A 15,217-nucleotide genomic window follows, 5' to 3' on the forward strand; every position below is an offset into this window, starting at 1 on the left:
TCACTGTACTGCGATAGATGCAGGAGAGACCTGATCGCATTCAGCACGCAAGCGTAACGAATGCCACTGTGCAACAGGTGATCGCTGACATTGAAGCATACGGGACCAGTGTGTAAACTCGTGAGGGCCTGTACCGTAACGTCCCAAGACGATTCGCCCTACAAATTCGTCCTTACTCTTCGTACCGTGGTGCCAGACACTGATGACGAGACTTGTGTTCTCCAATTGTTGTGGTGTGATATTAAAACTAATCGATTCGTTAAATATTGGATCAATAGTGCTCTTCTTGATGGAAGTCTTCTTAGTTTTGATCGGTTTCTCAAAATGGATCAACGTAACTTTAACTAATGGATCTGAAATGATAACATTGATACAATTTGAAATTTTCTAAATACTTTCTTTATCTGCAATGTTTTACCCACTTGACATTTTTGGCGTATATTGCCGTCACCCCTGTGACTAGGTATAGATATTTAGATTGATAAGATCTCGAATTCGTTCGAAATTGACGATGTCTTGACGAACAGTTCTAAAGTTTTTGCCCTTGACAAAAATATATAAGAATCATGATTTTACGATGTCAAGGGCATCATTATTGGTTAACAAGAAGCGAATATTTTTAACCATTAGCAATGTTACCCTGAGATTGAAATTATGTAAAATTTAATCAGTAGTTGTGGTCATAGGTGATTGAAATATTATTAATCTAAATAGATCTGAGTTGAGTCGTGGGCTAAACTTGAACAATGAAGCAGGTGCTTACAGAATATAAAATCTGTTCATTGGATTAAACTGTTGGTCTCATAATGTCATGAAAATATAACTGAACATCTTCGTTATATATCAAAGTCAAAGGTTACTTTTAACAGATGTTATTACGCAGTGTTCATTGATAAGTTCTACAAAATGTAGGCAGTTAATTCATTGACGTTTTGAGCGGATTTCCTACAATCTTTCACTCATCATTAATGTATTGAATATATTCAAATAACCTATTCCATTCTTATTAAAATATAATATTTCGTCATATCAATTTGAAAACCAACAAGCTTTAATTAAGATGCAGATAATTAGAATATGATGACAATTCGAGTCAGGATAACTATACTGACGGGTACGTAAAAAGGTGTCTATTTAATTTTACACAACTTTATTAAGCGGATGTATATCGCCGTCAATTGTTTGTGATCGCGATAGAGACTACAATTTTGACGAATCTTTTGCAGCGCCTGATGAAGCAAACCAGTAGTATATCCCTAAACAGGCGCTATCATGAAACCCTGGTAAAACGAAAGAGACGAAGGCCAAAAAGACACGGGACCTTCAGGTAGACAGATGGGACACGGCTGGAACAACTATAGAGAGTACAGCCTAGGACCGCCGGTCTGGGGGACTGTTGTTGGGGGTCGCCTATGATTCGAGAGGATTGACTGGGACATAATTTAGGGCAAAATTTAAAAAAAATAAAAACAGTCGTCCAACATTTAGAAAACTCATCCAAGGCCTCATCTGGGGCTAAAAGAAGATATTTTATTTGAAAAGAAATACTGCAAAGCATTTTGCTTGAGAGTGGACATAATATGGCCGTTCAGGTGACGTGGGGAAGTCTTTTTAACTCTTGCTAGCTGACAATCTATTTCAGCATTTCCAGTTCAGTAAATAAAAAGAAAAAACCGATAGTTTTATAGAAAGACATGTCATCAATATAATCTTGCAACATTCCTGGTAATATTGATTAGTCGGCACCAATCTCCTGTAACTATGGCAACATGCCTGTGGTCACTTTCATCAATTTAGTGTTATTTATAGAAAAGCGTGGGCAATACATATCAACAAAGTCATTTGCTTCTAGAGAAGAATATACAAGCTTTAAGTTAGCTATCTGTATTATATCAACAGTAACAATTGTATTTGGATCTTTTTCTCATTTACTTTCAGTCAAACTTGGTCTGGGTTTCAAGACTCGTTAATATAGGTTAGATCGACTAACTTGGCGTAAAAATTTTGAATGATAAGATTGCGGACACTTCTAATTCAAATATGATGAAACTGGTTTTCGGTGAACGGGTTACGAGTTATAACTTCAAAATCGGAATAGTTCAATTTCCAAACAAACTAATCATCAACCGACAAAACGGTAGTAAAATGTGGTGTCAATAACATATGAAAACAAATCTAAATACGCTAAATACAAGAATTATTGAATTCTCTATCCACCATATAGTCAATCCTCCTTTTCATGTAGTGATAGGAACACTGCAAAAATAATGCTGTGCAGACAGATGAAGAGGTTATTTCCATTTCAGCAGACTATCAGTATTCAGATACTTACCAGCGCCACCTACTATTTCAGTTTGCTGGAGTTGCTTCCCTTTGATGATATCAACGTTCAATCTTCCGGCACTAGGTAAATAGTTCAAGGATAGAAGAATTTCACCCAAATCTTGTCTTTCCTGAAATGAATTAAGATTGATTATGTCAAATATCGAGACACTCTGGTTTGGTGAAGAATGACTAATATTGGTTTGGTAGATGATGATGTGGGTCTATGATGATATACCGAAATGATAAACTAAACCAGAATGACTGACATCCTCGATGTATCAGTCGAAACAGTTCAATTTTCATCGTGTTACTCTCACAATATTGTTGATAGACTTAAGCTAAATGCTCAATTTGTGAAAAAATATATATTTTGTTTCTTCAAAAAGCAATAAAAATTGTTTAAAATACATATTAATTTATTTTCTTTTTGGTGATAAAATATATTAATTATAGTCTTAACAGGACTGATTCACTTTTAAAGCACTATATAGAAATGTAAAATGACTTGTGGCGCGAAGAACTATTAACTACATATAAAAACAAGTTGGATACGTACATGATATTCGTAATTCTCGGTTGGAAACCCCAGATTATGATTTAGATATCGACAAAAGATTCCCGAGTCGAACTTTGCTATTCTTACCGGAATGGACAGTTAAAGTACTAGCCATAGCCATGGCCATAAGGGATGTTCACCTCCTCCCCTGACCCCTTAATTGTTAATGGAGAGTAAACTTATTTAATTACGTATCAGTAGGCCTACTGTTGACACATTAAACACAAATGGTTGAATGTTAATGTAAGTCAGATAAATTCAACGCATGGTATGTTTACAAACGTAAATCAAGGTCGTGTGAATTAAGACTTGTTCCTCCCCAGTTTATGAAAGAGTTCACTTGCTTATGTACATCCCTAGAATTTCATTCATAAATATTTTTGTCAGATCATCCAACAGCGGTAGTTTGTGTATTGTTTATGCAAAAAATCGAATGTAATAATGGAACCTGATGTAGCGTATGATCTCTAAATTTAACGGTGATTTTCGAAAATTCTCGTTGTGACTTTTGTGACTTCTCTCGAACAATACCGTGATCAATGTCAGTCAATCAGTTTGAGAGTGTAGCCTACATGTATATTATTATTTGAATCAAAAATTTTGTTCGATTCAGATAAACAATCTGTAATATAGAGTGATACTTACTGGACTACCAGGAATCAAGGGTTTCCACATGTGACCACCTTTAATCAAATTAACACTATTCAAGGGCAGATAAATCTGACCAATCACACAATGGCGGGAAAATTTATCAAAATCTTTGACTAATATTTCCAATGTTCTCATTTGAACTTCCTTATATGGTATTTCAAAAGAGAAGTACTCGTTCCACATAGGTTCTTGTGTTTTCCTTTGAACTGTTGTCTGTTGGGAGTTTTTCTGATCCGGAAGTAGAGAAATTTTACAGTAAGGATTGGAATGAGACATGTCTTGCTTGTTCTCGTCTAAACAATATGGCGGAGGTAAATCTTTAGCCTCGATTATCTTAACAACTAATGTTTTCGAAGAAACTTCATATTGCAGGCCAAAATGAATTTGTCCTAGTTGATACTGCGCAAGTTTTTCTTCGTCAGTCAAACATGGGGTCTCTTCTGGTAGATTGTCATATAAATCTCTTTGAAAATTGTCTATACTTATTTCGCTTTCACTCGGAAGTCGTCGTTTTGTTTTCGGTTGTACATTTTCTCTATTTGCCGTCCAAAATTCAATCGGTTTCATATCAATAATTGGGGTAGTGTGATATCGTTTATAATCGGGTGTTCCAGTGGAGGAAACAGAATCCGTTCTTGAATTTTCGGAATCGTGTCGTTCACGAAAACTTCTCAAACTTTCAGCATTACTGCTAGTAGAATCTAAGATGGAGTCTCGGAACGAATGTCTAATTTCAATCCGTTTTTCCTTCTTCTCTGTTTCAAAGCAACAGTCACAACAACGTTTACAACCATTGGTACAGAAGACTTCAATCAGCTTCTCTAAATATCGCATCGTCTACAATAAAGAATAAAATAAAATACATAAAAGTATAATGTAACAATAAGAAATGACAATTTAAAATGTACAATTTAATTACAAAAAAAGAAGAGACACGAAAAAACAAAGAAGGCCTTTCAAATTTAAAGATGGGTCACTTTCCAATTATTCATTATACAAATAATGGTGATAAAATTAACATTTTGTCTCTCAAGTCCATAATGAACTTGTAATTAGCTAATAAATGGGGATTCCAATTGCTCCTATTCTAATAAAAAAAAATAAAAGTCTTTTCCAAAAACAGAGATAAAGAATTATTTCCCGTTGTGTCATCGACTGCAATGCCACCGTTTCCAATTAACCTACTGACATTTAATTCAAGTGTCAACTGAGGAAAATCAGTCGCAATTGACGATGGGAAGTTCAAATTCACAGACAACTGTGTCAATCACCTGCTAGAGGAAATGCCATTTCTTTATATTACAAGGCTTCCACCTAGATGTCCAGAAGAGAACAATTAATATATAATAATATCAATAGTGATATACGATTTTGGTAATGCAGATCAGTGGGCCCTATATATACCAAATTTCTAAGTAACAATGTTAAACAATAGCTGGAAATGCGGAATGAATAAAAATATCATGTGGCAAACTTTAAGGGACAGATTCGCTATTTTCGGGCGTTGATTGGGTCTCGAAACATGTAAATATATAGTCCCCAGAAGTACTGGAGTCGCAAAATTTCATCAGGAATACCTCAGACCAGAAATTTCACTTTCTATTTCTATATTTGTCTTTTCTATATTATGACAGTCTATCTTTTTAACTCAAGTGTGGAGAATACTGGACCCACGTGGATTTTTAGGGTCATATTTCGACGGCAAGCAGGGAACACCACTACTAGCGCTAAGGTCAAACGGAAAGCGAATCTGTCCCTTTAAGGAGATCTATCTGTAATCAAAGGTGAATAAAAAAACATTCACCCCGGACATTCCGGTATGTTAGTGACATTAAATGGACAATTTAGTTATTGTTGAAATTATTTACATTATCTTTAGTTACTAAGTTTTCCGAATTAAAAATATAGCTTGCGTTGCAAGGTAACATATGCCCACTGGCAGCTGTCAGAAAAAATAAAACAGTCTTTAGTGACTAAAGTACGAATTTTCTCATATTGAAGAAATTATTCATGCTGAATAATTCAACAAAATTTTTTAAAATCAATATCAATAACCCAAATACAACAAACAATTAAATCACACAGCTCTAATCAAGGGCAAAAAACAACTTTTGATGCGTGTTTACAAAGTCAAGGGCAATAACTCAAAAAATGTTCATCAAAAATATCTCTTGTTAGAACTTGTCCGAGATCTTATCAATTCCAATGATCAAACCAAGTTTCATCAGAATCGGTTGAAAACTGTAGCTTCTATTGTGCTCACAAACAAATTTTAACGCGTTTTTCGTAAGTTAATGGCATTAACTCAAAAACATTTCATCGAAAATGCGTCAAGTTAGAACTTGTCCGAGATCTTATCAATTTCAATGATCACACCAAGTTTCATCAGAATCGGTTGAAAACTGTAGCGTCAATCCTGCTCACAAACTATTTTTAACAAATTTCAACACTTTTTAACAAAGTCAAGGGCAATAACTCAAAAACCGTTCATCTAAAATGCGTCAAGTTACAACTTGTCCGAGATCTTATCAATTCCAATGATCACACCAAGTTTCATCAGAATCAGTTGAAAACTGTAGCTTCAATCCTGCTCACAAACTATTTTTAACAAATTTTGACGTGTTTTTACAAAGTCAAGGGCAATAACTCAAAAACCGTTCATTGAAAATGTGTCAAGTTAGAACTTGTCCGAGATCTTATCAATTCCAATGATCACACCAAGTTTCATCAGAATCGGTTGAAAACTGTAGCTTCAATCCTGCTAACGAACTTTTTTTTAACAAATTTCAACGTGTTTTAACAAAGTCAAGGGCAATAACTCAAAAACCGTTCATCGAAAATGCGTCATGTTAGAACTTGTCCGAGATCTTATCAATTCCAATGATCACACCAAGTTTCATCAGAATCGGTTGAAAACTGTAGCTTCAATCCTGCTCATGAACTATTTTTAACAAATTTCGACGCGTTTTAACAAAGTCAAGGGCAATAACTCAAAAACCGTGCATCGAAAATGCGTCAAGTTAGAACTTGTCCGAGATCTTATCAATTCCAATGATCACACCAAGTTTCATCAGAATCGGTTGAAAACTATAGCTTCAATCCTGCTCACGAACTATTTTTAACAAATTTTGACGCGTTTTAACAAAGTCAAGGGCAATAATTCAAAACCCGTTCATTGAAAATGCGTCAAGTTAGAACTTGTCCGAGATCTTATGAATTACAATGATCACACGAAGTTTCATCAGAATCGGATGAAAACTGTAGCTTCAATCCTGCTCACGAACAATTTTTAACAAATTTCAAGGCGTTCTAAGTCAAGGGCAATATCTCAAAAACCGTTCATCGAAAATATGTCAAATTCGAACTTCCATGAAAATATCCATGTATTTTCAATAGTAATATAATTAGTATAAATTGTTGTCTCTTTAAAGGGGAACAGTTGGCATTTTCGGGGATTGATTCTGGTCTTTATTGTGCTTTAATAGTCTTTAGAAGTACGAAAACGCACGAAAGTAGCATAATCCCTTTAAATTTACCTCAAACTAGAAATTTTACTGTCTATTCCGACATATTATTATGTGTTTTCTATTTTAGAATTTCAACTTCCAAACGTGATAATTATGGACACACATGGATTTGAAGGCTCAAATTTCGACGATGAGCTGTATACAGTGTTACTGATTATGTAAGCCAAAAAATAAATTCCTGTTTCTGAAACTCAGGATAGTGTATGGCGCTGTATTTGGTTCAAAATAGGATCCAGGTCTGATTGTATAAATTCTTAAAATCGCGTGGTCATTTCTTAGGTAGAAATGACTAATCTTATAAAATTAAAGCATTTTTACGTGTTTTATCTCCTATCTTATTTACTTTTTCAATTTGAGTCTTCTACAACCTAATTTTAACCGTAAACTTTGTAGAACGCAGAACGCGAATTTAACCTTTGGAACTTCATACTGGATCTTGTTCGCTGAATCGTAATCTTTCGACTTTCTTCACTGGATCGTGTTCGCTGAATTGTGATCTTTAGAACTTCTCCACTGGATCGTATTCGCTGAATCGTAATCTTTCGACTTTCTTCATTGGATCGTGTTCGCTGAATCGTAACCTTGAATATTACGGAAATTAAATTAGATCACGTGACATTTTCTGCATATCATTATTATTCGTCATTCATTTCATAAATTGTAATTCTAAACAGTATCTAAAATTTGAATAGAACAAAGTTCACAGGAAATACACGGAGAAATTTAAGTTTTTGGGGTAAGATTTTAGTTTTTGGGGTAATTTATTTCCGGTGGGTTCGTTTTGCCGCATGGTAATATCTGCAATAAAATAAATACCAAGTACAAACGATCAGAACCGTAATATAAAATACATAAATCCATAAAATGAAACAAGACAAGTTCAATAAATAAAATATTGGTCATAACTTGCAAGAGTTATGTCCCTCTACTGCTAGCCTATAACGTCGCCCACGTGCTAGAAAAAATGGTAACTGAAATGTTTGAAAGTAAAAATCTTCTGAATAGTAAATCTGAATTATCAAGCGAGGAGAAGTTTGAAATTCTCATAATCGATGTGCTCTATAATTCGGCAGTGGCTCAAACCCTACTGGTTCCAGATAAGTCCCAGATTGTCCTGGTGGACAAGGTAGAAGCTGGGGTTGATTGGCTCCACACTTCTGTCGGCAGTGGAGACAAAAATAGACGAACCTGCGATTGTTTACAAAAAATGTTCAGATGGATCCACAGGAAAATAAGTATTGCGGAATCTAAAACCGTGACCGGTGAGGTTGTATGGTTGTATTGTCACCATAATAGCGAAAAGTATGTCTCTGTAAAAAGGCACAGTACGAAAGTCTTGAAAATATAGTTTCGATTTCCCTAACAGGTCCAAATAATAAATAAAAAGAAAATCGATGCGGGACAACAGATTGAAATATTTCGTTTCATGTGAAACAAATGGCCATTTCAGATTTTAGAAGCAAACTTTAGTTTCGTTTTACAAGTCGTTTTTGTGCAGTTGGGCAATGCTGCAAAACGAACCCACCGATGTATTTCTCATTAAAAACACGAATAATAATGATATGCAGAAAATGTCACGTGATCTAATTTAAATTCCGTAATATTCAAGGTTACGATTCAGATAACACGATCCAATGAAGAAAGTCAAAGATTAAAATTAGGTTCTAGAAGACTCAAATTGAAAAAGGTAAATAAGATAGGAGATAAAACACGTAAAATACTTTAATTTTATAAGATTAGTCATTTCTACCTAAGAAATGACCACGCGATTTTAAGAATTTATACAATCAGATCTGGATCCTATTTAGAACCAAATACAGCGCGTTTATATTAAGATGTTTAAAAATCATAAGCACACGATGAGCAACTCGAATGCATCATTTCTGATGCGTAGTATAATATATATTTGTTCATATTATGAACATTAATCTTACAAAATTTGATTTGACTTGTGCTTCGATCTTTTAATAAAGGAAAGACGGCTTATTTTGTGAATACAAAATTGCAAGTGATAAAGAACGTGACAAATATTATTATTAAAAAGACAAATAATATGAAGATAATTTACACACTTTTTAATACATTAATCAATTCGTGTTGTCGGGCTTTGAAAACGACACGAACTCTGCAGATTAAGAAGTAAGAATGGTTTGACCTAATTAATTCCCTACCGAAATAAGCTGAACTTGAAATTTCTCATATAAAATCCAATTATTTCGGGGGAGAATGATTGTTTTCCCTTTCAAGAGAAAAATGTATTTAATTGCTAATAATTTATAATCAGTAATTTTAATCAGCTTCTATCTATATAAGGAACGTTGTAATCAATAGAATATCAAAATATTAAGTCCAATGGCGGTTGGTTTAAAATCCACCCACGCTTCTGCTTATGAGTGGACGTCATCACATTTTCAAAGAAAAACGAGAAGTCAAAAGCTTAAAGATGGGTTCCCTTATTTCCATTTATGAAAATGAAAATGCTAATACTTATATGAATAGAAAGTAGATGTGTTCTAATGACTTGGAAAAATATCAGTTTGTCTCACAAGTCAATAATTATTTCATAATTAGCTAAATTAGAAGAGAATTAACACCAGAATTCCAATGAGTGACCCGATCAAGAAAGGTCAAAAAGTCTTTTTTTTTTTGTTTATCCAGACTGTACATATATGGACATTTATGATTGGTTAAAACTCTTTAGTTATATGTAATAAGAACAAAATGATATGATTAAGAATGCATGATAATTCATTAGAAACATCAATTCATCAAAAAGTTTGCTTAATTTGACACTAAAAAATGAGGAAACCCATCTTTAAGAGCTTAAAGGGACATTTTTTGATCAATCGTACCTTTGTCATAGAAACAAAAATTATTTAGCTAAGCCAATCAGTAATTTTAGTATAAGATTTGAACGACATAATATATATATTACAAGTTATAAGTAATATTAGTGTTCACAGTTCAACGTCGAAATTTGAGCCTTCAAATCTATATGTGTCCAAAATTATCCGCGTTTTAAAGTTAGAAAGAGTCTTTTCTTGAAACCCTGTCATATCATAAAGAAAAAACATCTGTAGAAATAAGAAAATAAATTCCTTGTTGAGATATTTTTAAAGGAATTATGCGATTTTTCTGGTACTTCTAAAGACTCTTTACATATATTCAAGACTCAAATCAACTATATTACTGTGTTGTGTTAATCGAAAGGCGAGGAACCACCATTAAGTATTAAGAACAATTAATATTGTAGGACATTTTTATTTGGATATTTCCATAATCAATAGAGGTACGTAATAATGGCACCAAATTGATGCTATTACAATATATAATGTTATTACCACTGACAGTTTGGCTCACACCTTGCACCAACAATATCATTAGGAATTTTAAGTTGTAACATTGTGGTTAAGCAATGTTACGAAAGCACAGGCACAGGCTTGTAGGCGTAACTTCTAGTGATAGAGCAATGGATTATTCATCAATATACATTAATGAGAGTCGGAAACTCTCATTCTTCTCTTGAAAATGACGGCACATTTCTTGACTAATGGTCAAGAAGATAGCTTGCCAGGCAAAGTAATGTACGCCCACTGGCCGCTTTGATTTTGACTAAAATTATTTATCAGTACAGTAACAATCACCAGTATGAAATATTCAACCTTCAGTCATACACTTCTTTTGAACTCTTTAGGGCAATACTGAATGATATTGAGTATGAGTTATTGCCCTTGTTCTTGAAAACATGTTTAATTTTTAGCTCGTGAAAACTCTAGAAGGCAAATATTCAATCTTCAGCGCGGGGCTGAATAATAAAACCAAGTTTTGTCAAAATCCAGCAAGAATCATGCCTTTTAGTGTTTAAGAGCTAAATTTGAAAGAGTTTTCAAGAACAAGGACAATAACTCATACTAAAATTTCTTCTGATTTTCAATAGGGTTCATCGTTTGGTGATTACGAACATTCACACCAAGTTTCATCAAAATCCGTCAAGAATTGTCCCTTTTAGAGTGATTACGAGCTAAAAATTGAACACGTTTTCAATAGCAAGGTCAATAACTCATACTAATTATTTTTCAATTTTTTGATTTTCAATAGGGTTCATCCTTGGGTGATTATGAACACTCACACCAAGTTTTGTCAAAATCCGTCAAGAAGTGTGCCTTCTAGAGTGTTTACGAGCTGTAAAAAAATTTAACGCGTTTTCAAGAACAAGGGCAATAACTCATACTAAATATTTTTCGATTTTTCTGATTTTCAACAGGGTTTATCCTTGGATTATAACAAACACTCATGTCAAGTTTCGTCAATATCCACCAAGAATTATGCCTTCTAGAGTGTTTACGAGCTAAAAATTGAACGCGTTTTCAAGAAACAGGTCAATAACTTATACTAAATATTTTTCGATTCGCCTGATTTTTCAATAGGTTTCATCCTATGGTGATTACGAACACTCATACCAAGTTTTGTCAATTGTGTCTTGTAGACTGACGGATGGACGGACGGACGGACCGACGGACATGGGTGACGGCAATAAACGCCCCCATTTCATGTGGGCGTATAAAAATGATTTAGTTTTGTCAAAATCAACGAACTTTCGAGTTTATATAGGCAGATGCCAAGCATGTGAAAAGCTCTATTTCTGGAACCTATTTTAGATCAGGCTTTAGGCTAAAATATAACTAACTAGATTTGAACGAAAGATCAATGCCTAGCCTAGATAGAGATTGATCAAATTAAATGGCTTCATGATTGGGATTCTTACAAAGGCAAGATCTTTTCTAAATCTATTACAGCCAACGGCTTACAATTTTCTCCGAAGCCTTTCACACACACTCTTATAATTGACAAAAGTTACAATTACATGGTATAAAAATAATAATTACTTCCCATGTCGGCTACTATTATATAAGCGCTATGAAACTATACAACTTCATCATGTCCAGACAAAAGTGTGTGTTTCGTCCAATTTTCTGTGTACAGAATAACGTTGAGAGTTACTAAGTAAATAACTAGTGCACCAACTCTAAAATTGGTTCTTATGAGAAACTCTGATTCAGCAACATGAAGAATCTACATGATAGAAACATTCACCAGTAGATATTATCATTGCTGACCTCTGCTTTCGCCAAATTCCTTTAACGTCATGGTAGGCCTATACTTGACACCATGCTGATGTTCCTAACCAACCTTGGCTAGAGCTATGTATATAATATATAACACAACTATGGTGTAACTAAGGAAAGTAACCAAGGATGGAGCAGTCAATGGAAGCATTTATGACAGACTGTGTCTTTTGTAAAAAGATAATGCATTAGGTTTTCAATAGTTCTTAGTCCATTCAATTTTGATGTGGGATCCATATCGTTGTCGAAAAGTGTGGATCCATTTTTGTTAATGAATAGAGTGGACCAATATTGGTATTGAGAAGAGTGGGCCAATATCGATATTGAGAAGAGTGGACCAATATTGTAATGGAGAAGAGTGGGCCAATATTGTTATTGAGAAGAGTGGGCCAATATCGATATTGAGAAGAGTGGACCAATATTGTAATGGAGAAGAGTGGGCCAATATTGTTATTGAGAAGAGTGGGCCAATATTGTTATGGAGAAGAGTGGACCAAAATTGTTTTTGAGAAGAGTGAACTAATATCGTCATCGAGGAGAGTGGACCAATATTGATATTGATAAGAGTGGACCAATATTGTTATTGAGAAGAGTGGACGAAAACACGACATCCTATAATAATTCGAGAGTTAACTTAGTCCAGTGTATCTGGCCAAAGTTTCTATAGAATCAACTTTCCTGACTGGAACCTTGTTCAAAGTTTCTATAGATCCGGCTTCCCAAGCATACCGCCTGTAATTCAGTCCAAAACTTCTATAGAACCGGCTTCCCGAAATACTACTGTAAGTCAGTAAAAGGTACAGTGTTTATAAGAATCGGCTTTCCTCATAATATGCTGCCTGTAGTTAACCTAGGACAGTGTTTCTACAGAACAGGCTTCCCTAACATAACTTCTGTATCTAGGCCAGTTTGTTTCAAGAGAAACAACTCCCTAACACACAGATACAATGTTTCTTTATGGCTGGCTTTACTAACATACCGTCTTTAATTTAGGCCATTGTCTCTGAAGAACCCATAATCTAGACAAGTGATTGATTCTGGATACACGACTTTCCTAACATACGTTACATTGTATCAGGTGAATATTGCACGGTTTTTTGAATGTGTATGGGTTTGATTGTGGTTCTAACATTAGAATTTTTATCTACCGATTGTAGATGCTACTTTTAATAACCTTACTGTTCCAATTCTTTTAAATCTCGATCTTATTGTCGACAAGGCGATAATCATTTCCGATTTTCTCAAAACTACAGTAACAATTTATATCAAGCTAAATCGAAACTGCTGAAATTTACCACCCTGAAGATGTACATTTAAAAAAACACTGTTAATGTAATTTTTAACATTTTAGCCTCACAAGGCTCTGAGTTATGCCAGTTTTTTTTATTACAAATGGTTAAAAACGATGGTGGCGAACAAATTTTGAAAATGTAACATATTATATTCATAGTCTTTGCCAGTACTTCCATTGAAACGCCAATTATACTTGTGAAATCGTCTGTACATTTGTAGAAAACCCTACCTTTATTTCAATGATCTGTTTACAGATTTAACACGACTGCCATCCGGAACTATAAATCCAGTAACACAAAGCAGACGTATCAAGCTACCCTCTGCTACCAGAAAACATGAACATCAACAATGCATCTGTCATTAACTGTTTAAAAATCTAAGAGAATGCTTGACTGTATCGAAATAAGATTAATATGAACGTTTCCTCATCACTCTCAATAAAATAAATCAATAATATGGCGGCAGGTCGAGAAATCGGCAGACGGGAGTGGATAGTCATTTCCTTGGATTCAATTATTGTCATTAATTCATCAGTTTCGTGAGAAGGCATCGGAAATAGGGCCTTTGGTTTCCTGAACATATTTCGTAATGCTGATTCTAATTATAATCTAAACAATAGTATTGGAAAGGCCCAAAAAACAAAGGCTCATATCTTGTGCATACCCACTATTTCACTCGTATTGATAGTCAATAATACGATGGGATCATAAAGGGACATTCTGCTTTTTTGTAGGTCGAAATGTTTTTGGCTCAAATTTGTGAAAACTTTACAACAAAATCTAGAGGAATGTTTTAACTAAAAAATCAAAAAAACGCCAAAATATTTAAAAACATAACGTAAAGTTTTTAAGTTGGTTATGCATTTTGGAAGATGTTAGAAAATTACTGTACGGACTTGAATAAAACATGTGTCTCCTTTGTATTCTAAAGGTTTTCAGTAATAATATCGAGCCATTATAAAGCCAAACACCAAATCTAGGTCAAACTGTTTAATTAACAATTAGTATTTCAGGTATAATTTACGACGTTTTTGATAATGAAAACTTTTTACATATACTACCCCTTTCAATAATATATTGTTAAAAGATATAATATTTTTGTTTAATATGTTCATAAACTTAATAAAATATTGTAATAATTCAAATCATTACAGAGTAGAGGACAGGAGTTTACAACTAAAAATATATATAAATCAGAAAGTTATTTTAGTAAGATTACATGTATGTAAATAGAATTTCCTATCTACGATTTTTATATTTTTATATATGCAGGTTAACAAATATAGAAATTTGAATCTATTGGGGATATACAAATGCGGGGTATTAAATTCATTTTTAACTAAAACCGACATAAATCATTCATGATTTTAATAGAAATAGATTACAAGATCATACATGATATTGTTTTATTTACGTTCTATGGCAAAGCGCAGGAACAACCAAAGTAAAAGGACGAGAAACTACATGCATTAATTTTGTATTTAAGATTTTAACAAAAGTATTGATAAATAATGGCTGTAGTGAGAGTCGTATCTCCATTCACAAGGATGGTGCAGAAAATCTTCAAGAGTTGTAAAAGATTGATAGTCCGAAACTTTCAATATTAAAATAGGTTACTTAGTAATTGCGCTGTTTTTATCAGTATTCAATTTAGATTGAATTGCGCATTTTTCGGTAGCAATTCAAAATGTTCCAGTATGTAAAATTTAGATCGATCTTGCCAATGACGTTAGTTTCTTA

At 33.8% G+C, this 15,217-nt stretch overlaps 1 protein-coding gene across 1 annotated transcript; it reads right to left on the reverse strand.

Annotated features, from left to right (window-relative positions):
* Positions 1-13,902, reverse strand: Syt17 (synaptotagmin 17; the record flags this gene model as incomplete). Its single annotated transcript, XM_009063694.1, has 4 exons — positions 13,708-13,902; positions 3,527-4,369; positions 2,333-2,453; positions 1-353 (listed from the first exon to the last, which is right to left on the reverse strand). Exons 2-4 carry the CDS (start codon positions 4,364-4,366, stop codon positions 1-3), a joined length of 1,314 nt encoding a protein of 437 aa, XP_009061942.1. The 5' UTR covers positions 4,367-4,369; positions 13,708-13,902.
* Between the last annotated feature and the right edge of the window lie 1,315 nt (positions 13,903-15,217).

This window comes from Lottia gigantea, assembly GCF_000327385.1.
Source record: "Lottia gigantea unplaced genomic scaffold LOTGIsca_59, whole genome shotgun sequence".
Taxonomy (NCBI): Eukaryota; Metazoa; Mollusca; class Gastropoda; family Lottiidae; genus Lottia; species Lottia gigantea.